Here is a 25487-nt window from a genome sequence, read left to right on the forward strand (position 1 = left end):
AGAGATACAGTCACAGCAAGGTACACTCACAGCTCAAATATTCGAGCAAGGAAAGAAGCTGCTGCCTCAACAAGTGAACTTTCGCTGCCGGCGCTTTGTTTCGTTTCAGGAAATGACAGAGTACAAAAGTGGAACGCCGCCCCGGAACCTTCAAGAGGTGAGGCGACTGATGCATACATTTTGAGCTCGCAGCCGTGGCACAGTCGACTCCGCCCGACTGATTCATTAATAACGCCTATCTCGCAGGAAAACCTCGGGCCAACTTCATCAAGAAATCGCTTCCGTGTTCTGGTAAGCAGCCAAGTGCGCCTGTGGCGGCATCTGTGTGGCTCCTTCGAAAACTTTGCGTCGCGGATCTTCCGCCACCTGCTACCGCCCTTGTGAACTGTCCCCTATTCTACACGGCGCCAAATTTAAATTATGCTTTTGCCCCTGCGGAGAATAACGGCAATGTCCTGATGGCAGGGACACGGGACGGTGACATTTACAATTGACATGCCACAATTTTATGGTTGCTCAGGCAAAGCTGTCTAGAGTGATGTCGTGATGCCTGCTCGGGGTGTTTAAGACTGTGGGCTTTCCTATATAGACGCTAAAACTGGCGACTGTCCCATTTGCGCTTTGTTACTTAAGTATCTAGTTCCCAGCGTGTTAGGAGTGGAAAGAAGCGTGTTCATAGTGTGGTCATCAAGTGGAGTAATGATTGCAAAGCACGGCACTTCTGTGGTGGGACGTCTTCGACGTTCCAGGCAGCATTCAGGAAGCCTCAAAAACACCGGGCTTCTCTCAACAGGGCAAACTCCGGCCGCGGCTTCCAGCGATGCTGCACTTCGAAAGGGAGCAGGCTCACAAGAGAAAGCGAAAGAAGCTGGCCACGTTTTATGAAATCCACGAACAGCCCATTCTCATTTTGACCTTTATTCTGAGCCTGCAGGTAAGCCTGCGAATTTTTACATCAAACACCCTAGCGTTGGCCGAATTTTACACACATTAGAAGCGTTATATTCAGGCTTTTACGTGCCGCCTACTACCAGCACGATCTCTATGTACTACTACTACTACTACTACTACTACTACTACTACTACTACTACTGGAGTATTCGCCATCCCGACACCCAGTTCTTCCTTGTGTAGCAGTGCTGACAGCCGAAGACCCAATAGGCGGCGTTGAAACATTGCACGCATACTTTTCTTAACGGCGTATCGTGGAAATCTATTACCACGTACATCGTGATTTTTTTAGCGTGTCGCTGTATCCATAGTGATTTTCCGCATGCACGATTAGAAGAGTGGACATTTACAATCCTCGTTTTGTAAAGCCCACAATCGTAGTCCAGCCCTCTCTGCCTGGAGATTTTTTAAAGCGACGTTGAACAACGATTAGTCATAACTTTGTCAATGTAGAGCTCTCACCGCGAAATTAGAACCGTTTAGCTCTGTGCGGGCGCAAAGACCAACCTGAATGATGGTGGTCGTCTACTCACCGTCTCGCACACTATTTGCACGTGCCTTCTTTTCGCGCAGCACTTCGTGACGGTGCAAGGCATGACGGCGCTCCAGCCCAAGCTCCTGTCCAAGTTCCTGTGCACGGACGAGGCCAACCCGGCCATCGGGCGGCTCGTGGGCTCCGCCTCCTTCGTCTCGGGCATCGGCACACTTCTCCAGACCACCGTCGGCGTCAGGTAGACCTCTACGCGCTGATTGCTTGCCCGTCGAGGAATCCCTTGTTAGGAATGGTGTCATCGCGATTCATGTCCCGAGACCGTTTTTTACGGGGTGATATGTGAATGATGTAGAGGGTGAGGGAAGGGTGCTTTATAACCAGAATAACCAGCGCTATCGCCGACGTGGCATGTCGCAGCCGAAATCTTCATTGTTCACTTGAGGCTGAAGAGAATGGTATCCACAGAGGTGGGCAGTAGGGCCTCAGCAGCAAGGCACCTTCTTTTCCAAACGTAACCAAAGTGCCCATGCCGCTTCTTGTGCTACCACGAGACGATATCACCCGTATCACCCATAGGTGGGTAGGAATGACGCAGCTGCCGAGCACGGTATTAATGCTGGGGAGCTTGGAGTGCTCACTTTTGAGAATGGGTCAATTTTCTCGTTATATAGGAGAGCCCTATGATTAAATGCATCCATATGGAAAGTGGGAAGGGGGGACGATGTTGTACAGTTTTCTAAGGTATTTCCTCGACCAGAAAGAGCATGCTCACGCCGGTAAAGAACCCTGCGTAGTTATGAGCGTCGAATTGTAAGAGGTGACCAAGTTACGTCAATGACTATTAAATTATTCAGTACTTCACCAGTCAAAAATCCCAACCTATACTTACTGACAGACAATGTCACAAGATAGAGCATCTTGTGCCATCTGGTAAGTGCTGATGAAACCTGCGCTGGTTAAGACATACGTCATGGAGTTATTTTACAATAATCACATGGCAACGGAAGGGAAAATGGTAGGTGTGTAAGAGAGAGGAATATGTTTGAGGGGGTAGGGCAGCAAATGCGATTTAAGGAGATCCTAGCTGAAATCAACAAGGAATGGGCATGGGCACAGTATGTAATGCGATGGGAGCATAACCGTCGGTCTGTTAGTGTAGTGGAGTAAATTCACACAGGAGGCATTGCGGAGGGAGGTCTAAGATTCAGGTTCGAGGGTGAGATTGGGGGGTTTGTGGAAATGAAGTCACCGCAACTGGCGCAGGGAAAAGTAAATTGGAGGTCAATGTTAGAGGCTTTTGACCTGTCATGGACATGTTCAAGTTCCTTGATAGGTGCTCAGGTAGGCTTATCGGTTTTAAAGTCTATTCAGAAGCTTTAGGAGTATTTAGGCTTATGATGATGATGAAATGGCAGTGGCAGCATGGAACGATTAGAAGTGGTTTTTTTAGGCCACGTTTGCAATGCCTACATGTATTAGAGTCTTGTAACTGCAGACCCCACTCACCAGAAACGTTATAAAAGCGCAGATAGCGCAGCACTCTGAAAGGGCGCAGCGGACTGTTATACTTTTGGGCGTCTTGAGCCCAAATCCTCACAGTGGGTGGCAGTTGGCCGCCGGTGAGCTGGTAGGTAGCTGGTTCACCCCAGTATAATTGTATTACCCAGAAGATCTATCACCTGTTTAACTGATGCTTCTTGCAGGCTCCCTGTGGTCCAGAGCGGTGCCCTGGGTCTCGCTTCGCCCGCCCTAGCGGAGTTGAAGTTTGACTTCAGCCCGTGCCCAGAGAACAGCACACCCGACGACGAAATTTGGATGTCGAGAATTCTCAACGTAATCCACTCCTGCTTATCGATACATCATTAACGCTAACTGACGTTCACATACTTGTAGCCGCAGCCGCTGACATATCGACAGATCAAGTCTGCATAGTATTTTCAGTCCATCTAGTTACGAGGTGATTTCGGGCCTCATTCCACATTTACGATCCCATTCCTGCCATAAATTGTGAAAACGATCTGCCGCGATTTACAGATACTGTTAACATAAATACAGGCGACAATAAGTTGATTTATTGGCAATAGAAATATTGCTCCCCTTACTTTTCCTTTTGGCTGCTTAACCACTTTATTTTTATGCAGAATGGCATCTATTGTTGCAGCAACGTTTGGGTGAATGCCTTGGCTGCGACGCGCCTATTTTTTCAATCCGACGCTGCGATGAACTGCGCGGCCCGCGCATGCTCGTTAAAATATGTAATTTGACGCTCTTGTTGTCGCATGCGCTACTTCAGCGGCAGCGCAGCACATAGTCTTCAAGGGGCAACGGGAAGTTTCGCCAAGGTTCGTTTAGGTTCACCTCCATGTTGTCCATTTGGTTTGGCGCCAAGGTCACCTCGCCGAGCCAACTAAGGGAGCTGAAAGCACTGCATACTCAAAAATCGCAGATGACAATCATTTAAATATAGCGCACACATACTTGTCAGCACACCACCAACTGTGAAGAAGTATTGTACCTTAAGCAGTTTGTCAGAAAGCTACGTTTTGTATTGCATGATTGTTTTCCCATACCAAGACCGGATGCAATACGGTTTTTGTTTTTCTGTTGGGATTGTCGTATTTCGTTATGGTTCCTGTTGTAGTTTTATGTTTCAGATTTTGTGCCTTCTTATTTATTCATTCGTCCATGTTTATTGTCCACTCTTTCCTTCTGTTACGTATATTATCCTACGTGAATAATAAACAAAATTTGACTGCCGAGATAGATCATGCGTGGCTGGGGCTATATTTTTCTTTTAAAATATACACTAACTCTCACTAACACCTAGTACAAATGCAGTTTGGTTCCTGGACGCCCTGCATAATTAAACAAGCCTCTTCCGCAGTGAAGGGTTATTCCTTTATTAATTGAAATCTCTCCGCTGTTTAAAATTAATTATTCGACACATGAACTAACGCGCGAGCTGATGTACATTATTCCTCTCCGCACCGGTGCAGAAGATGGCTACACGTGATGAACAGGCATATTGGCGTGCCACAGTTACAGTGCAATAGACGTGGGCAGAAATAAAAGAGGACACAGCACCGTCCACTACCAATTCATCCAATATCACTATTGGGAGTGCCTTCGCGACTCACTCCCGGAGTAGCTAGCAGACCGTCGCATGTGTGCGCAGGTGCAGGGCAGCATAGCGGTGGGAGCAGCCACGGAGCTGGTCATGGGCGCGGTGGGCTTCGTGGGGGTGTTCCAGCGCTGGGTCACCCCGCTCACCATGACGCCCGCCATCGCGCTTATTGGCCTCTCGAGCATATCGGCGGCGACGGAGTCCGCCAGGACCTGCTGGACCATCTCCGTCATGTGAGCAAATGAGATTAGATAACCTGATTAGACTGTTCCACGCTCTAACAAGCCGACGCTACTTTAACGGCAATACTCACTGCAGCCCAACCACAAGGTCACTTTCGTTCCAGTGCCTATTTGGACAGTACAATCTTAATGGTCGGTGTGGATTCCTGTGTGCGAACATGTGTTGCTTCACAGACACCTGCACACACACAAGCAACCGCATTGGGTGCGCATAAGCATGCAATATTTGTGTGCGTGCGTGAGCGCGTTTTTGTTTATAGTGCATGCGTTTTTAGTTGTGTGGGCATTGAAATTAGATCTTAGGCGTGGGCACATAAAGAATGCTACAGAGGCAGAGAAAAGTACGCCCAGCGGAATAAAAAGTGACAGACGATCAATGCGATTGATGCGGCCGCTGCTATTCAACGTTGCGTTTCTTCTGCGCTTTCCGTTTGCCGCTTCCAACATATTTTTTGAGCGGTCCCATTCCGGTTGCGCTGAATCGTGCAATCCCAAGGGAGCTGTTACCGCTACCTTCAAAGTCACTGCTGCTCAGCCTGCCGAGTGCGGCGGGCTGAGGTCGGGTAGCGTATCCATTCGACCAATCACAGCGTGGCGCGTCGTGTGGACGTGTCCACGCGTCATGCATGCGGTGATCAAACCGGTTGTGTTAGCGGCCATACCTTTGCGGAACCCACGCACCTGGCGGCCGGTTCACTGCTCTCCTTTAAATGCCTCCTCTCCACGTCTTTCTCGGCACTTCTTCTTCTCCGTCTCCACACTCTAGATGCGCTTCCCTTCTGGCCACTACCCTCTCCATTCCTCGTCACCGCGCTCTTCGTCCCCCGCCGGCTCTGAGTGGGCGCTCAAGAGAAGGGACACACAGAACGGCGCTTCTGTGTCCCTTCTCTTTGCTCTGTCCTGATTGTTTGCGCTGTCGAACCATATCATCAATTGTTACCAACTCGTCCAATCTGCAGTTCTTCTTAAGTTTATTTAGAAATTCATGTCCATATTTAAAGGAGCACGTAGATATTAAAGTTTATGAGCAACAAAGGGCTAAAGAGTGCAGCTAATCAGTTAGAACAAAATCGGCATTGATTGGCGAATTTTCCAGCTTGTTTTCTGCACAAGCCCCATGACAAACACAGGGTCTTGCTTGCCTGTAATGCTTAATGAGAAACATTGCGCACCTAGGTTGGTCATTTGACCGTTGTGCTAGAGTTTTCATCGCCAACGTCATAGATTTGAAATCCTATCAAAAGCGCGTCATGTGTCCAGCCCGCCTCTTTCAGACCGGATCATTTCATGCTTTACACAGTTCGAGAAGCGGAACTGTTTGGCGCACATCAGTCTGCCGGTGTCGACGAACAAGCACTAGTTTGCCGCGAAATTTTTGAACAAGCGTCCTTCTAGGTGGATTTACCCCAGAAGGATTATCCGTAGTGCCGCCATTTTGGATCAATACCGGCGCTGCCATCCAAGTCGGGAAAATCGCCAATATAGCGTTCACAGATTTCAATTTTTTTAAAGATTTTTTAAGTGGTTGAGAGGGACGAAGCTCTAAACCACTAGCGACTCTAGCCAGCGCGGGGCATGCAGCTGTAAACCACTAGCGATTCTAGCCAGCGCACTCAATTTACCCACTCCAAAAATCAGTTTTTCCGGAATAAGCTGACCTGCTGAAGGTGGTGCACTATGATGCGAGGCTCTGGTGTTATCAGTAATGTGCTTATTCGCTATCTATCCCTAGCTTCACTACCACCGAAACTTAGCACGCATCAACAACTATCTTAAGCGGTCACCCTTTACATAAGATACAACACAACCTTGTATCTCTCCTTCCGTAATTCTTGTAAACTGGAAAAAACCTAATACACCAGCAGCGGTGGGTTTCCTTAACTATGTATGTACTCGTTACGAAGTGAGGCATTTCCATCTCTCCGCAGCACCGCAGCGCTCATCACACTCTTGTCGCAATACCTGACGCCCTGCCGTCCAGCTTCGGAACTGGCGGTTGTGAAGAAGCTGAACGACGGCATCACCTTCCTATCCATCGTACCGGTGAGCTTCATGGACTACAACAGAAGGTGCCCGAGACCTAGAATATTTGGTGTGGACATTGCGTACCATTTTTGCGCAGATCTTCATCACCGTATTGATCGTGTGGCTGACCTGCCATGTCCTGACGGTAGAAAACGTCTTCCCGGAGGACCACGCCGGCCGCACGGACCTCATAGCCAGCGCCATAGGAAACGCCACGTGGTTCCGGGTTCCGCATCCGTGTGAGTCGCGAAGAATCTAGCAGCCTGCGCACAAAATGTTGGCCATCAATGTGTTCGAAGCAAGCGCCTTATGCAAGCTAGCAGTCATGTGCCACTGGCGGAATCATGTTCAAAATTCTTGGACGCAAGTTTTGAAAATTGTAGAACTGTAGATGCTAGTACAGAAATGTTGAAGGTAATTGTCAATTCTTCTGATATGTAGTAAAACCTTCCTTTTATAGGGTTTCCATCGCTCGTATCGAGCAGTTAAGACTGCCACGGCAGAACAATGGGGAACTGTTTTGACGATACCAAAAAGATTATTAGGAAAAAAAAATGCAAGCCTCCCAACGGGAGACCTGTGGATATATTGATTGTTGTAGTGAAATTTTACAATATATGAAAAAATTGCGCTCAAACTCTTTTCTGAGTTGGGTATGATGAGCGAAGACGGCAATAAGTGGTGATACCAACTGAAAGCGACAGAATCGGAGGAATGGAGAAAAGAAATAACAGGAGAAGTGTTCCTTGCATGGTAACAACAAATCCAGCAGTTGAAACGGAGTCTTATGTGCGGCTTTCGTGATAGTGCTGCAGAAAAAGGACTGGCGTCATCTGGCGTGATGCGCACGATAGGTTGCTGGGCGTAACAAATAATATGGAGCGTCAATGTACTGGTGCTGCCATCCGGATATTAATAAGCCTGTTTGTTTCCCTTCGGCTTCCATGCACAAAATACGCAAGTGCATATATGAGCCCTCCACAGCGCAACCAGGTGAAACATGCTTAAATCGTAAACTCACTCGCGCAGCAGAAAAGAGATATGGTGTGTTCAGTTTTACGATAGCCCCGAGCGCATCTGACAAGATTTTTCGGCGCGTTTAATCAGGATCTCATGTATTGCTCCACTGCGTAAAATAGTATACTTGCATATTTTAGGCAGTAAAGGCCGGGCCAGTCGGTCACGGATACTGAAGGGAAGGAAGTGCGAAAAATAGGATAGGGCACAAACACGGACAGAATGCAATTACACACTGGAATCTGTCTTTACTTCGAAACGAATAGTTTATTTGAAATTTGATGAAATTCGCCAGTCCGCACCCTTACATCACTGTCATTGTGCATCAAAAATGGAGCCTTATTTCTGGCAGCGCCTGATTATTCCTATTATGTTTGGGCTCTCGCAAACGAAACATGCCTGCGAACACATCGAAAAGAGGAAGTAGTCTGCACAGTTGGTCTTCTTTCCTTCTTCGATGTCCTATTTAGCACGAACACCTTATGATCCTACTGCGCAAGAAAAAGATGCAGGAAGGAAACAGGTGAGCGTTCGTGTGCGATGGCTAGCGTACTTAGCAGATATCATTTGGAATGACACAAAGTTCACATGAGCTTGACCGAATCAGAGTGAGGTTGCGTGCGAGTCTGAGCGCCTTCTTCACTCGGCCACTCCGCGCATGCGTGCCTCTTCTCCTCTGCGCTCTCCCTAGCACCACTGGTTCAAATCTAACCGCCAGGTCCTATAGTCAGATACAACTCAAGAACTAAGCGTCAGATACCCCTCAAAGAAGGCCTCCAGCCAATGGCGTCTACCGATTTTCATCGCCCCGCGGTTGATCCGATTAAGCCGTGAGGAATCCCGCGTGGGATAGGTACCATGCTAGCAGGCCTAACGGGATTACCCACTGCGTCTCCAGGCTTGGTCGGTACCATAGGCGGGAGGGCTTCCTTTAAGGGCCATTTACCGCTTCGTTCTTGAGTTGTACCCGACTATAGTGAGCAGAGCAGTTCTTGCTGGTGAGAGATGCAAGCGACAGATGGCAGCAGCTGTCGAGCTTCAGCCTGCCTCGTAATTGCCATGCGCAGCTGGCGCCTCATAGAAGCGTACCATGCTTGCGCCATCCACGTGCGGTTGGTTTTAGCTGCTTTTCTGAGAGGAGACGAATTTTCGTGCACTGCCTAGAGGGTGCCACATGTTGTGAACAAGGCGGAATTGACGATCTGTCACCTTGCCTCGTTCCTTCTCGTGCCTCGGTGCAGTCCAGTGGGGTACTCCGACGCTCTCCTGGGAATGCGCCGTGACCACGGTGTTCGTGAGCATCATGAACATGATGGAGACTGTGTGCGACTACTACGCGTACGCCGTGATCTCCGGTCTGCCACCACCGCCTCCTCGTGCCATCAACCGCGGTGTCTTTATGGAAGGCATCGGCTGCCTGCTAGCTGCGTGCTTCGGCTCGGGCGTCCTCTGCGGCATCCAAGACATCAACATCGGCCTCCTGGCTGTCACCAAGGTGCCAGCCGTTCTGAGCATTTTTCTTGCACATGGGTCGGAGCAGGTGTTCAAGCAATTATAGTTCTGTATTCCACTCTTTTCATGAGCATGGCTGTCTTGCTGTATGAATTTCACAACTCTTGAGAGTCAAGGAGAGCATCATTTAGGCCGCCGCTGTTTCCGAGTCTACAGATTGTGTAATATGGAACTTGAAAGCTTCCACTGCAAATGCTTTGGTCTTTGGGATAGAATTGGCACACAAAGGACTGAGCGGATCGTGAGGAAAAGCTACATGCTTCCATCTGGTCGAGCTTGAAATACTCCTTAATTTGAATGCAGTTGCGTGCTCGGAGCCAGCTGAATGCAAATGAAGTGTTCTGCTGTTATTTGCGTGTATATGACCGGGACTCATATTCCTACAGTTTCAAAAATACAAAGCTCGGCCCCCTACTCCCGTGACAACATTTACTTATTGTTCCATTCACAGCTGATTAACGTTTCACCGCTGTGCTGCACTGTCGTACGCCACACGAATTGCTTAAAATGTTTTAAATAAGCAAACTAGACCATCTTGCGGTCATCTTATGTTGTCGGTTTGCTTCAATAGTCGCCGGGCGGTACGCAGAGTCTCTTGTACCTTTCTCATTCCGGAATTGGGGAGGGAGACAAACAGTGGGTCTCCCGGTGCAAAGACCGCGATGCCACCTTGCTACTATTGCACTCATGCACTAATGGCAAGCTAGGAACATCTGAAAACACCAGGAACGTCTCTAAGTGAGAATTCTTCACTGCTTTTCAAAAGTAATCCCATAAAGGTTACTCTATGCGAAGGTTTTCTGGGCACCGGCGTGTCTCAAGACGCGCATGGTATAACGTTTGCATGCTGTGAACGTATTGACAATTGCCCCAGGGTGAACAATACAAATCGATGGGCGAATTAGTTTGAAATGTTAAGACCAAACAGTGCACAAATACGAAAGAACAGACGAGACAAACGCGGTCGCTGTTAAAACTAGGTACGGTCTTTGTCAAAAATTATAGAGCCCAAGGAGCTTGCTTCGAAGCCGTGTAGCGGGGCTCTTATGTACATTTGACAGTCATAAGCTTGACAGGGTTGAGGACTAGAGTCCCTCCCGCCTCCATGGGATTAGGGTCCCTGAGTATTCGAGAGCAGCCGCGCGGCAGGACTCAGAAGCATACACCTTGCGCTGTATACTTTTGACACTGTACCTCTAGGAGCCGTGCCTTGCTTTGTTGATCTCGGAAATTTGACCGCTGTTTAGTACCAGATTTCGGATCACAGCTTTGCAGCTGGTACAGAAAAACATTTTATTTTTAACAGAATGTCACATGACTGTGCCGTCACAGACAATTAGCTAGTGGCTGAGTAGGGCAATCAGCTTCACCATGAAACGTCATGACTGTATACTTATGTGAAGCACACGGATAACAACCCCATCCCCTGCCCCACGCGCGCATGCGCAGTGTGCCAGCTTGCGGGTGGTCCAAGTAGCCGCTGGGATGATGGTCCTGTTCGGACTGATGACCAAGGCGAGCGTCGTGGTGCTGAGCGTCCCGGCGCCCATCCTGGGCGGACTGCTGCTCGTGCTGCTGGCCACCATCGCGGGCGTCGGCCTCGCACAGCTGCGCTACGTGGACCTGACCTCCTCGAGGAACGTCTTCATCGTGGGCGTCTCGCTCACCCTGGGAATCGTCATTCCCTTGCACGTCGGACCTCCCAGCGAGTTCACCATGACCCGCAAGTGCTCCTCGCTGTTTCTGCTAATGCAGCAGAGCTGCCCACACAGCGCGTCCCGTTTTTCTGCCCTATATATGCGTCCGTATACTTCACTTGCCCGATACATTGCCTTACCATGAGCGAAAAAGCAAATGACGATAGATGCCTTCAAGGTAAACATGTGGCGAACGCCAGTGTCATAAGGCAATTAGAGTTATTTGCGACTTCTCGCCCTACTTTGGGGCATGTTACCCCCCCGCGCTAACAGCAGTGAGCGCGTAGTCAAGGGCGTCCATGTACCGATCCACTTCAATAACATTCGCTTTATTCAGCTGGTGTGTACAAGTTTTCCGTCACGACATATTATGGCAACGTACTTCACTGCAACTGTAAACCTAGTGGGAGGTTTATGTGTACTCGAGGGAACTATCCAGAAAACACAAACATACGTGGTTTGTTCTCATAGTTGGACCTCGGTCATTGGCTGCGTCCAACTGCCGTGTTCCCTTTCTTGTAGAGCCGGAGCGTATTTTGCTTATCCTTAAAAATAAACTCTGTTTGATCAAAACGTTAACAGTAAATTCCTGCTGATGCTTTGATGTGCCCCTTTTTAATCCCCTTTTTAATCTAGCAATTCTATTTAATCTTTCAGAGGTCAAAGTGATAGACAGGGTGATCTACGCCTTCTTCTCGACGGGATCTTTAATCGGAGGCTTCGTGGGGTGCCTCCTGGATCACACAATTCCAGGTGGGCGTCCGCATTCTCTTCACTTGAACAAGAACAGAAATCGTGTGGGCGAAAAAGACGGAAAAAAAAAGGTGAAAGGTGACATCAAGCATACGCAACACACACGCATTCACAAACACACATGATTTTTCAAAGGGTGTCCACCGAACCCCTGGCCCTAAGAAAAACTAATAGTGTAACTGTCAGACTCGTGGGGCGCTTAAGAGCATGAACTCTAAAACACAGACCTTCCGCTGCCACGTATGGTGCATGGCTTTAGCACAGCGTGGCGGGCTTCCGCGACACGCTTCCTTGATTCGACAACAGCTGACGCACACCTGCCACTCACTGCGCGAGAATGGAAGTGGCTCACTGCGCGAGAATGGCACTAACGTATCGCGTGAAACGCGCATAACATGCTAAAACTTGTGAGTGCACTGAGTTCCTCGCGCAGCACATGTTGAAGGGGAAAATAAAGGCATGCACTACGCAGCCTGAAAGCTGGCTGTGGTGTCGATGCCCACTAATTGTACAGTACGCATACCAACCCTCGCTGCAATTTCTCTCCATCTCGGCTCCAGAATACGCTCCGCTTGAGTCCAAGCAGCTGTATTTTTAATACAAAAACGGATACATTATAGAGTTTACCAACATAACAGCAGTAAAAACCATCTGTGCCTTTATAAGCGTACGCGTAAGACGTGGACAGGTGTGGCGTACGCTGCACACAAGGTCGCCGAGGTATCTGCATAAATCATTATCCTGGTAAGCTTGGAGAAACAGTAAGAAGTTGAGCGCGAAGGTAAAATGAGCGTCGCTAGAAATACATTGGCTTCTGTAGAAGATCATTAGGGAATGAATTCATGCAACAGTTGCATGCAGCGTTCTGTAAATGTGCGCCTGCAAGTTTTTGTCATCATATGGAATCCCATTTCCAAGACATATGCTCACACCAGTGTCCACACACCCCTGTGCAGGCACGGAAGACGAGCGGGGCATCCTTAAGCTGCGCGAGTGTTTCAGCGAGGCTGGCGCGCGCACCATGGTCGCCAACGACCCGCTCCGCCATTGGCAGTTCTACAGCGTGCCGTGCTTCGAGAAGGTACTCAGGAGGTTCCCCGTGCTGCGAAGGCTTCCTGTCATGCCCGAGCGAGAGCCGCACGTCAGCTACCTCGAGGACGAGTGATGATCCCCAGGCCACCCATTGCAACAAAAAGAAAAGAAAAAATACTTATTGTTACAAGCGTATACCTATTTTGCTTGTGTCACCTCGGGCTACTCTCATTAACGCAGTGGCGTTAAGGCTCCTGTTTTGTTGAAAATCCGGCGTCGCTAGCGTCGGTGTCGGCGTTGTGAACGAAAAATCCCCGGAGAAGCACCATAGGAACGCAAACCTGCACTCTAAACAGGAAGGAGTAAGTAAGCTGTCCTCTAGCGCACTCCCTCTTGTGCGCCAGAGGACAAGTTTACTTCCTTTTCACTCCCATTCAGGTGTATTTCTGTTTAGAGTGTAGGTCACGTGACCTTGTGGCGTCATCGCAACCTGCACACCGGATTGTAAGCTGACCATCATGGCAGGTGGCAGAGGAGCAAAGTGGGTCGCACAAGCCTCGCCGATGGCAGCACCTGCCATCGCAGAAACAACGCTTAACCGCTGCACCACTGCGCCAGGAGTGGTATGAGGATTCCCAGGGATCAACGAATGCAAAGTGTAAATTGAGCCAAATTCGCAAAAATGGGCGTTAACCCACTAGAGCTGTCGCGTCATACCCTTAAGGCGGAGCTTTGTCCCCTCCTGTTGCTTTTTTAATTAGGAAATCAATCAAGCACTCACGGCGACCTCTTGGTGTCCACCTATTATGTAGAGTGCTGCGCACATCGGCCGGCGTATTTTGCGTACAAGCAATTGCCTCCAGTTGGTCTCGAGACGCGTGACGAAACTTCGGGGAGACAGCACTCCTGATGTTGTTGACCTCCGAAAGGCGCTGACCTGGGAAAGTAAACGACCCATAGCTCACCTATACACTCAAACGCAGACACGAATCTGGCATGGTTTAGTCACATGCTATGGAGAAGCATTTGATGGAGAAGACATATCCACAAAACTGGGAATTAACTGATTTACTATACTGCAACGCCAAGTGTAGATAATAAAAATATCTTGTTCTCCGTCCGCAGCCTGCACAGAGTAGCCGATTCGACATCTAAGTTAGTACGAAACCGTTTCACTGGCCGCATAGCCAGGAGAGAGAGCGTGAATGCCGTTGATAGCTGGCGGTTCGGAACTTGCTGCACAAAACCGCTACATGCAGTTTAAGTGCACAGGATGCGAGGCGAAAGATTCAGCGCTCATGTTTGCGACTAACCTTCCTCTCCGTTGTCTGTTTCGCTCTGTTTTAATTACGAGACCTTTCGCACTGTCACCTATGCTCGCAGTGCTGCTTTCCTAGTATTTCGACGGTAATTGCCATCGAGACGGTGAAATATCGTTCCTGCAGATAGCTTACGAATGTCATTCGTCGCCGCTGCACGAATGGCGGCGTCACATGTACCTCGCTTTTACGCAACTTTCTGACTTATAAAAGCGTTGTTGTCAGTAAAAATGATATACTGGGAATCAGGTGACCCTAACCTGCAAGTGTAGTCTGAATTAGTGTTCCTCTTTAGTGCCATTTAAATAGCGCTACCGCGGGAATGATGCGAAGCGGACACTGCGTATTTGGCTTGGTCAGTGTTAGGGCCGTTATGGGCCTGCAGTTGACCATGAGACGCCATTCGCCGGTGCAGCGCCTCGCCGTTCGCCACATAGGCATCGCACTCACGGTGGCGTCGCAGTATAGTGAACGTGCACCGACGTGACAACAAATGTGAATCGGCAGGAACTCGCCATCAGTGCGGAAGCAGGGGCAAACGTTTTGACACAAAACGCGCGCCAAGGAGAAGTCTGCATCCTCCTCGACCAACAGTATGTGGACGAGCCGACTTGGTCCTAGGTATTCCCAGGGAGACTGGGGAGACTCATCGCTTTATAGGACCAGCGCCAGACGCATGGTGGTGGACTCGTGATGGACTCGTGGGATGTGCGGACCTGTGTGGTCTCGTGATGTAGACTTTTCTGAAGACACATCTCCACGCTCTCTTTGATCCTCTTGTCAATAATATAAATAAACGTTTTTTTTGTTCTTACGTCAAGAAGTCTTCGAAGCGTCCCTTCCTCACAGTGTCTGGGCGCCGACCTCGACGTTCATCGTGAATTACAACAGGGTCGAAACTCGTATTCCGTTGCGCAGTCACAGCCTCGCCGTGATGTTCTCATCGCGCGCAGGTTCAATTTTGTTGTTAGTTAGTCCTTCACTTGTTTAATAAACATGAATCAAATGAATGCCTGCTACTCGGCTCGCATGGAAATTAGCAAAGCATATTTGGATGTTTGCTTGGAAAACAGTCGTATTGTTACGATTGAATACATGTTTGATACCAAGCACTAGACAACTAAAACACGAAGCGTCCACTTTGCGGCATTCCTGCGCTGCCCATGGTAGACGAATAACCGCAGAGCCCTTTTCCCTCTGTATGATTTTGAGCAACAGTAGTATTAGAGGTCGTCTTTGTCCTGCAGTGGGTTCAGGCTGGCTTCAGGGTGATGACGACGACGACCGGTATTTCTCTTTCACTAGTTTTGACCTTGGTGTCGTCTTGAATATTCCTATTTTCCACCGATCGGAATAATCTTGCTAACAATGCAGTTTGAGAATACCTGTTAACGTGGTGTCGAAAATCTTTTTTTTTCTCCTGAGAAATGTGTTTTATTTACGCAAATATTGAAAAACAGGCATATTGTGATTGTTAGCAGAATTATTACTTTTGAATGTTTGTGTCGCTACAAAATACATACCAGAAAACTGGGATACTTGTTTATGTATAGTTGATACTACGCACGGAAGTGTCTAGCCTACTGAAATGAACAGAAGGGCGAGGATACGCCATTCATGATGCGGCGCTCACTACACGTGTGTGAACGCACTTCACCCAGCAAAACCGAAATCATTGCTGTGGGGTTGGTGAAAATAATTCACCTCATCAAGTATCCAAGCGGACAGATAGATAAACATGCTGCTTCACTAACTTGTAAGACACAGCGAGTTTTGTCGTAAGCAAGGAAGGCACAAAAACTTCTCAGAAAAAAGTTGCTCTGTTCTGCGGGGCTGTGCTATGTTTAGTGAACCAATGCAGAAATGAAAACTCCCTCAGGTATCTGGGAGAATGTTAACGATGGCTGCTTCGCGATGAAGGCTGTTCTGAAGTTTGTATCTGACACGAGCGTGTCGGTACTCGTCTCTTAAACATTTTAGTGTGGTGTGCATAGCCTACAATATTAACACAGCGGAACACGCATGCACTTACGTGTGTACGCCGGGACACGTCTATGTGACTGAAGACCGCCTCTGAAGATGTATACGTAGACCACATCTTTAACACTGCGAAAGCTGCATGTGGATACGTGTGCGTGCAAAGAGGTGTGCGCATATAGAAGCCATAGTGATGAATCATTTTGCAGCGAAGAAGCACACACACACGCTTCTTCGCTGCAAAATGAATCAAGAATGTTACGAACTTGCCCAAAAACGTGTTTTACTCAAGCCATAGTGATGTGCATGTGCATGAGCGCGGGATATGGGCAGCTTGTGCTACGCATCTGAATCTACAACATGACAGGTGAGCGCAAGGCAGTGTGTACGTGCACATCTGCATTGTCCGGGTAACTCCATGGAACTCTCAGTATAATGACATCATCACCTCCTATTAGCACTCTACTTCTATTATCTCTCTTCTCTCACCTCCCCCCCTCCCCCCTCTTCCTGCCCGTGTAGAATAGCAGACTATAGGGCCACGCTTGACCAGCAGACCTCTCCGCCTTTCCTCTCACTAAATCTCTGTCTCTCTCTCTGCAGCTTTCCGCTGCACTCAAGAGCTGCACAACGCCGCACAAACGGGCTGGTTTACAGCGAAAGGGGGACAACTGATTACGGTTACCGCATCAAATGAATCAGATTGGTGGTAAAACTTTGGGATGCGTGCAAGAAGAATCAGTCCTAGCTGGACGGAGGACCAGAGACCAAATCTGCGGCCGTTGCTGGGCAGCGAAGAAGATGACGGAAGCTTGCACGCTGGAGCGGCCGCGGATGCTTCGATGGCCTAAAGCAGAGGAAAAGGAGGAAGGATGAGATGTTTACCGCCTTGGCCCATGTAGCCGCCGTGAGTAACGAGGCATTTCTGCCTGCCACTGACCATCCACGATTTACTGCTACCCGGTGGCTGGGGAGCTAGGCTTGTTCCGGCCGAGGGGGAGAAAAGGGTACCCAAACTTGCCAGATGAGAGCATCGCACGCGTGAGAAAGATGCAGAGCGGCTGCGAGGCAACACCGGGCGCTGGAGAAGCTGTCACAGTGCTGAAGGATGCATTGGCTGCGAAGGCGCCGAACGAAGATGGGTCGTCAGCGCGGGTCGACGGACCGCTCACCTTCGAGACTCGGCGATTAGAGGGCACATCGATGGATGCCGTGAGCGGCTGCACGTCTTCGGGCTTCACGACTCAGACCGAAGTGTCCGGTGAGCGGCTCCTTTCTTCTTTGTTCATCCGGGGTCGTTTCGACAGTGAAGGATGAACCCAGTGTTCTGAAATTTATACTAACCAATTAGATTACGAGTGAAGGACCATCCAAAAACAAATGTCTTAAAAGAGATAGTAAGGAGCCGCAAAAACTAAGATGGTGTTTATATTTGCCACAGGTCCGCCACAAAAGTGCTCATGAACCGTATTTATCTTTGGTGCTACATTGCACAACTGAAGCTTCCGCGAGGCAGTAAGCAAACGGGGAAAGACCAGTTCGCGAACTGTAGAAGGACCTGCATAAATACTGTGCTAGAGTCATGACATCGCGGCTCAGTGGCTCCATATAAAGACCGCAAGATTCAGTCTTCACATTGTTAGACGTGTTTCTGAGGAGGCAAAATAAAAAAAAGTCTTGGAACATGCATTCTGGCGTACTTGAAATAGCCCCAAGCGGTCGCAGGTAATTCGAAGCGCTGCGCGATGACGTGCCTTATAAGAGCGTTGTCATGACTTACACAGAAAAGTGCTTACATTAAGCGCCAACCATACTGTGCAGGTCACATAGTTTCGTGAACTTGTTAGTCTTTGCATATCTCCAGCTGCTTGCTCCAGTCACATCTTCCCAAGATGCCGTTAAAACGGGCGTATTAGAAAATTGGTACACTGCGAGGCACTAAACATTAAAAATGCCCGGTTAAATAGACAAGATTCAGAATATTCAGTATGGTCTCCAGTGTGTTGTAAACACTACATATATGATTTTTGCTGCCATTGCCAAGCGAAATGACATGGGACTTCGTAGGAGAGTAGCCGCATTTTTGTAACTGCGCAGACAAAACCTGTGCATTCTGATCTCAGAGGGTAACGGTATATGTGAGACGTTTTAAGCACCTATTAATGTATCAGTTGTGCATGTAAAAGATCATCGCAGCTACACCCCCAGAAGCTTCATGTTCGCTTCTTCATTACCGTGCGCACAGTTTGTGGCGAACATGTCCAGAAAGGAGTATGACGTTGCTGGCTATTGTTCTCGACGCCTCTTGGACAGAGCTGCCGTCAGAGGGCAGGAGAGGCGTCGTGCTGCAGAGGTCGAGCAGCCGCGCTGTGCCCGAGAAGAAGAGCTGCCGCAGCTCGCTGCTGCTGGTGGGCGGCGACGCGGGCGTGGGGCTCCCGTCGCCGACCAAGTCCCTGGAGCGCCGCCCTGTCCTGTTCCGCAGCGCGGCGACCGAGTCGCTGCGTGGCTCCAGCGAACGCGTGCGCGGAGGCCGGGAAGGACCCGTGGCACACGATGCCCGAACGGGCTTTGCCAGCAGCCTCAAGCTGCTCGCCGAGAACCTCGTCAACGAGACCTCGTGCGTACTCCCTGCTCCTCCCAGTGGTCGTCCGACCGCGGGTTCGAAGGAGCAGATGCATTTGGCGAGAACCCATTTTTTTCACGTTTCCCTTTAGTCACGAAGACCGAGTGTATGCTTTCTAAGAGCGCTTAGTGGATTTTTAGAAAAAAAAAAAACGTACCGCACAAAAAGACACGAAGAAGAGCAGAGACATGGACGTTGGAAGGTGCTTGTACAGGTTGATACCTGTCTTCTTCACCCTTTTTTTTTGTACTAAGCTCTTCTAAAGCGGCACGACAAATTCTCCCAGCAGCTTGCTGTACTGAGCTTGATGCTTTAGCAATGGCCGCCGCGGTGGCTCAGCGGTTATGGTGCTCGGCTGCTGTCCCGAAAGACGCGGGTTCGATCCCGACCGCGGCGGCTAGAATTTCTTTGGAGGAGAAATTCTAGAGGCCCGTGTGCTGTGCGATGTCAGTGCACGTTAAAGAACCCCAGGTGGTCGAAATTTCCGGAGCCCTCCACTACGGCGTCTCTCATAGCCTTAGTCGCTTTGGGACGTTAAACCCCATAAAACCAAACCAAACCAAACCAAGCTTTAGCTATGCCTCTTTTCTGCTTCTGCTGCCAAAGGCAATGGCTGACTCATGTACCGCCAGGAAAATGTGTGGCCGGTATCAGGAAGAAAAACTCAAGCCCAAGAGGGACTGTTCCGCCCGTATTTATTGTGTGCCCTATATGCGACGTGCAGAAATCATGTGATAAGACACTGGCTCGCCCATATAAACAAGCACTTTTATGCTAGTGTCTTCGAAAATCTCGGACCCGCTCAATATCAGCGGTATTGAGTGAAGTGAAGAGGATATTTTGTTGTATGTCGAGTGGTGTCTTCGAGTGCTTTTTTTGCAGCAGAAAAGGGAATGAAATACACAATAAACTGTACTGACGCTGTAACTGTAAGCTGTGCAAATTTTAAAAAACTGCAGGGAAGTGCAATTACCAGCAAAAGTTAGTCACAGGGAAGTGCGATTACCAGCGAAAGTTAGTCATTAATACTTCTTTTTGGGCGGGTTTGTGTATAATGACTTCGTAAAAAGTTATAGCAGAAACAGTAGATATCTACAGGGAGACGGCGCACATACACTAGCGCTTGTGTATGTGTGCCGCCTCCTTGTTGTTGTCTATGTTTGACCTATAACTTTTTACGAAATTCAAAAATTCATCAACCGCCGTATGCGAAAGTATGCATGATATAGTTTTCTCTTCGATGCTTTACAAATACGGAACGACCAGGCTTGCTGAGTTTCGTATGGCGGAATCGATAAATAACAAGTGGTTACTTCATAATTGCAATTATCATCTTAATGACCATCATCGTAACTACGCCCATTGCAGGACAAAAGTTTCCCCTGTATCTCTACAGTTAACCCTGTCCTCTGACATCTGCGGCTACCTTATCTCTGCAAACTTCTTATTCTCATTCGCCCACCTGACTCTCTGGAGACCATTGCTACGCTTGCTTTTTCTTGGAATCCAGTCCGTTAGACTTAAAGACCAACGGTTATCTTACCTTCGCTTTACATGCTTTGCCCATACCCTTTCTTCTTCTGCTTCCTGATTTTGACTGGGATGTCATAAACCTGCGTTTGTTCTCTCGCCCACTCTCCCCGCTTCTGGTCTCTTAACGTTACACCTATCATTTTCATTGCCATTGCTCGCTGTGCTGTCCTCAGTTTATGCCATTGCTCGATGTACTGCTCTCAGTTTAAGCTCCGTCCTTTTCGTTGGCCTCCTCATTCCTGTTCCATACGTGATTACCAGCATGATAACACTGTTACCTATTTACCTCTTAATGAATACTGGTAAACTGCCATTTATTTAAGAGAACCTGCCATATGCGCTCCTCCCCATTTTGATTTTTCTAGTTACTTCCCTCTCATGATCCGGATCGGCGGTCACTACCTGCCCTAAATAAACATATTCCCTTACCACTTCTAGCATCTCGCAACCAATTGTAAACTGCTGCTCCTTTCGCCTGGTTAACCTCCCTGCCTTTCCGTCCATTTCTCTCTCTCTCTCTGCTCACCTTGCAGAGTGTTGAACATTACTTTGGTTTTCTGCATATTAATTTTAGAGCCCGCTGTTCTGCTCTGCCTGTCTAACTAATTGATCATGCTTCGCAGTTAATCTCCTGAGCGACTTAGCAAGGCATTGCTGAGGTATTTCCATTATTCCTATGTTATTCTACATTAATTCTTATCCCCAACTGTTTCCAATCCAGGCCTCAGAATACCTCCTATAAACAGGCGGTGAACAGTATTGACGCGATCATTTCTTCCTGCCTTACACCCTTTCTTATTGGAATTTTTTTGCTGACTTTATGGCGGACTATGGTAGCTGAGCAATCGTTATAAATATCTAATTATCTTCCAGTATTGAAATGTGTTACCTAATATGTAATGTGTTACTCTAATAGAAATACAACTTCAGTATACGCCAGGTGTGGCTGAGAAGCCGAATGCTTTACGTGATGGTAACACTTTGTTACCCCCCTTTTCTTAATCCAAAGGCACCTCGATGAAAGCCCACCTCGGCCCAGTTCTCTAGTCTCGAGCGAAACGCCGAGTGCGGTCGCCCCCGAGGTGCTGCCGCTTCCTCCGACCGAGATGGCGCTGGACGTGGGGAGTGCGACCCACATCGCCTCAGAGCTGTCCGTAGCGTCGCCGGCTGAGCTGCCCGACGTTCCTTCCCCGGGCGCCTTCACTCCACCCGTGCCAGATTCTGTGTTTCCCTACGAAGTCGACATGGCACAAGACGAACCACCCCCGGAAGCGGTCGTGGTGCAACCTGCACCACGAGCAGCCAGCCAGTGTTCTGTTCAGGTAACGCCTTTACGGTTTCCGAGCGGGCCACTCTCGAAACATGTTCACCAGGAAGGGATTTACAGGAAAAGTTCACTTCGGGCTTCGACGCCCTGTGACGTTTGACTAACGCTTATGTAAAGTGAGCTCGTTTGCACCTGCTACGCGACATCTGAATTGCTTCTTCTTACTTCGTTAAGCGCAGGTGGAGCGCCAGATGTGATTACAGTGATCTTATCAAAATTTGCGGGAACTCGGAATACCTTAAGAGCCCTCGCGACAGTGGCGCATTAGGAATGATGAGCTCCCAACAAGTGCGACAGGTCGGAGAAGTTCTTTGCTATTTTCGCGAGGAATACGATTTGACACCCTGGTCCTCTCTCTGTCTCGCTAAAGTGAATGATACGAGCAATGTCAATCACGCAGCAGGAGAGCATCAAAAGACTCTATACCAAATACATATTGAGCTGCAGGGGTAGAGACGTGGTCGTAATCAGAGCACTCAACTCATCGACCTCTGGGGTGCAAGGTTGCGCTACTAATGAAACGTCAGCTTCGACCTTCGTGTGATTGCATGGAAAGAGAAGAGGGTAAAAGTTCCGCTTGAAAACATCAAAAGCGATCAACGCAGGCAGCGCTTCCGTTCCCTCCTTCCACCCTTCGTTACGTCACAAAACATTAATAAGTTGAGAATCAAAAGAGAAATCACAACTTCAGTCACACAGGCTTACTTACAACACACTGCAGGTTCTGAGGGTGGAAATTCCAGAGGCTCCAGTACGCCCCGAGCACTTTGCCAACCCCGTGTCGCGTGACGAAGCGCCGATGGCTGGCTCTACGCTGCCGCTGAATGCCGAGGCACCGCGGTTGAACAGGCCGGCGCAAATGATGCACCACCACCAGCGCCAGCACGCCATCCCGTGAGTGTTGCGGGAACGACAGTTTTACTCTCATTTTTGCATCGAATAGGTTTCTGTTTTTTTTTTTTTTGAAAACGAAAAATCTTACGTCGCTATGAGGTAGAGCTTGGCTCATGTCCCAACAGTGCAATTTTTGCCCGCAGGTCCACAAAAAATCACAGGAAAGGACATTGGGGTAGCAGGATAAGGCGACTTGTAAGGCTTGGGCTCGGTACGCATCTCTGGTCCAGTTTAACAGTGCGCACTGAACAGCTCCCCAGTCTTGGGGACACACAAACAGAGAGCAAAACTGAATATACCTAACATTCAAAATTAAATACCAATCTAACGTTTTATAACGAAAACATTCCCTTCTGATCGGAATCCGTACATTGCGTAATTTAATCGACGTTACGTTGCAAAAGTTACAGCTAGCCTTGATCTCTTGATCTTTGGACGCTGGCTTAGCTTTCGTGCTGCTGGCCATGATAAGTCGACATCTTAGTTAACCACAAAGCATTACTGCATGCGTGCAGAAGGTTGTGTGGCCTATCTCCCCACTTAGCTTTCCCCAGCTGCACCTTCCACGCATTCACACTCTTTAAGTGAGACGGATCATAGAGCAAGAGAAACCAAACAGGCCCATTAGGCCTTTCTTTTCATAGCCGCATAAGAGGCTGCGAGAAACATCCTACTTCTTGTGTGCAGGCCTCTTGCGACGCCCTTGTGCTCTCGGTGGTGCTGTGCCAAAATCAGCATGATCTCCATGGCGATTATGTCCCTGTTCGCCGCTTTCATGATCTACGCATTCAGGGAAGGTGAGCTTAGGAGTTTACGCTGCTGTCGCTTTCGAGTACATGCGGTCACGCCCTCGTGCGTTGTGAAAAGAAATGAGACATAATAAACGACGGCAGTTTTTTCCGCCGTACACCTGCCGAAGCATGCACCCTTTCTCTTGATTTTATGACCACATTCCTGGGGTCTGCATTAATTAATGCAAGAATCTGCTCAGCGCTGTGGTAAAGGATTGGAGTTCTAACCAGTGCCCTAAAAGCAGATATTTCCAATGAAATGTAGAGTAAAATGGCTAGACTTGGCTTAGATGCCGGTGGTGTTGTGACTTAGCACAATGAGCGTTAGTGTGGTGTTTAGTTAGGGCGTCTCTAAACGCTTCATGGTGAGTGATCTTGGAGGGATGCAGAGAGAGCTATTTACGATTTCACCTTCTGCAAATCAAAGGTATATTCGAGTCGGCTTCCGCGGGGGTACTGCAATGACCTGAATATTTTTTGTTACGTGATATCATATTCTCAAATGTTCTTTTTCATCTCAGCCGCTAAAGAGTTCCTTGTGTCACCGTGGTTTCAGATACTTTCGTGGATCTAGTTAACTGGGGTAAGCATCCATGACCAACTTCCACATGCCTATCAACCAGTTCGGTTAAAATGCATGCAACATGTTAAGCGAAGCACTCTGCTACCGCTGCAGTAAAACGGCTTTGGCCATGAAAACACTTCGAAGCTCGCGGAGAGTCAATCAAATAAGTATCCAGCGGAAACATTAGTTAATCACCGTTTTTATGGCCTGTTATTGTCGAAGAGTTGGCAGCCTACTATTTAACCGCAGCAAAAGCGGTATCAGGCCGCAAGTTGTAGGCGTAGCGGCCTTTCAGAGCGACTGCCTCAGGATAACGATTATTAGATCGCGAAATGTGACCTAGTCTGTAAAATGATCTGTAAGCAAGCCTGTAATGATCTGGTCACACCCTGCGCCACCACAGGTGAAAAAAGAAAGTTCTCTCAGTGAAACCGGAGAAAACCCAATAATGTCACTAACTACAACCTGGCCGCCAATAACCTGAAAGGGCTTTCAGTAACTTAGTCAGTACCGCCGTATATTCTCTTTACTCGCTGCACATCACTCTCCTTCGACGGATCAATAACTGGTTAAGGGCTTAGCCAGATGCTGCCATTATCGTGCTCCCGTTCGTCAATTATGCCTCTTGAGCACGTAATTGCAGTAGACAATGTTGGCGCGCCAGCTACGCAGTGAGTATGGAGTTAAACCGTGAGCTACACGTTTCTCACGATGAGGAAACAACGCCTAGCCAACCTTAAAAATGGAACCTCGCGACATTCGACTACACTGTTAAGACGTTTGATGAGGCATATAGGACATCCGCCGCTGTTTAACCCTACACTGTGCATGCCGTTGTCCGTAGTGAAAGGCGCGAAATGAGAGGTTTTTGCATCTTCAGTTCAATGTGCAGACTGATTAATGGTACTTCCTCTTACAACAGCCGCCACGTGGAATACTTCCAGCATCAGAGGAAAGTTTATGGCCACGCAAGCTATGCCGGAGGCAGGTAAGACGTTTGTCTAAGAGCACAGTTCACTCCTCTGATGGTGCTACTTTTTCCAGAAAACGTCACGGAATCTGCTATCCTCAAACAAAGCGTCCCTTGAAGAAGGCGCAGTGCTTACCTCCTGGCCTAAGGACCGCCGTTCAGAAGGAAATAAAGACCGTCCTTAGACTTTAAATTTGATGTAGCCAATGCAGAGTAGTGTATACACAACGGATTGCTTGTCGTGTACACTGCATATCAGTTGCATAAGTTGGACAGTGCTCAAATGGAAACTCTTTACATCTGGCTACTGCACACGGCTGGGCACTGTACGCAGCCAGACATAGTGTACGCCCGGTCCCATTGGAGAGCTTTGCGGCTTTTACAGCAGCCTTTAAGAGCTGCAGCGTATTTCGAGCATGTTTTAAACGTGAATTCTCTTCCTGGGCCTGGGGCAAGTACCATGTCCGCAATTCAATGCCATCTGACGTTCACTCTGCGGTATGAAACGCTCCGTACGTGTATACGGAAAGAAGCGGTAAAATAAAACTTCGCTTAGCCTTTTTTGCTCAACCTTCAACGATGATCGTGTCTTGTTGCCACTGTTTCTCAGATCACGCTTCGCACTCAAAGTTTATATGCATT

General features: G+C 48.6%; 2 protein-coding genes across 2 annotated transcripts; both read left to right on the forward strand.

The window, feature by feature from the left end:
• The first annotated feature begins 112 nt into the window (after positions 1-112).
• Positions 113-13196, forward strand: LOC149372080 (solute carrier family 23 member 2-like). Its single transcript, XM_089585694.1, has 10 exons — positions 113-162; positions 204-291; positions 794-934; positions 1525-1682; positions 3148-3277; positions 4620-4801; positions 6739-6853; positions 10814-11087; positions 11719-11814; positions 12771-13196. Exons 1-10 carry the CDS (start codon positions 113-115, stop codon positions 12977-12979), a joined length of 1443 nt encoding a protein of 480 aa, XP_089441820.1. The 3' UTR covers positions 12980-13196.
• A 3740-nt stretch (positions 13197-16936) lies between these two features.
• Positions 16937-25031, forward strand: LOC149372081 (uncharacterized). Its single transcript, XM_089585702.1, has 8 exons — positions 16937-17403; positions 18456-18759; positions 21308-21620; positions 22347-22519; positions 23207-23316; positions 23867-23893; positions 24798-24863; positions 24920-25031. The coding sequence occupies exons 1-8, from the start codon at positions 17193-17195 to the stop codon at positions 24961-24963; spliced, it is 1248 nt and encodes a 415-aa protein (XP_089441828.1). The 5' UTR covers positions 16937-17192; the 3' UTR covers positions 24964-25031.
• The last annotated feature ends 456 nt before the right edge of the window (positions 25032-25487 follow it).

Source organism: Amblyomma mixtum, chromosome 1 (genome assembly GCF_055824585.1).
Source record: "Amblyomma mixtum isolate Tamu chromosome 1, ASM5582458v1, whole genome shotgun sequence".
Classification (NCBI taxonomy): domain Eukaryota; kingdom Metazoa; phylum Arthropoda; class Arachnida; order Ixodida; family Ixodidae; genus Amblyomma; species Amblyomma mixtum.

Coding starts and splice junctions, on each gene's coding strand:
- LOC149372080 (XM_089585694.1), top strand. CDS start 113: ATGACAGAGTACAAAAGTGGAACGCCGCCCCGGAACCTTCAAGAGGTG. Junction 163..203: donor CGGAACCTTCAAGAGGTGAG/GCGACTGATGCA, acceptor GCCGTGGCACAG/TCGACTCCGCCCGACTGATT. Junction 292..793: donor GAAATCGCTTCCGTGTTCTG/GTAAGCAGCCAA, acceptor TTCTCTCAACAG/GGCAAACTCCGGCCGCGGCT.
- LOC149372081 (XM_089585702.1), top strand. CDS start 17,193: ATGCAGAGCGGCTGCGAGGCAACACCGGGCGCTGGAGAAGCTGTCACA. Junction 22,520..23,206: donor CAGCGCCAGCACGCCATCCC/GTGAGTGTTGCG, acceptor TCTTGTGTGCAG/GCCTCTTGCGACGCCCTTGT. Junction 24,864..24,919: donor GCAAGCTATGCCGGAGGCAG/GTAAGACGTTTG, acceptor TACTTTTTCCAG/AAAACGTCACGGAATCTGCT.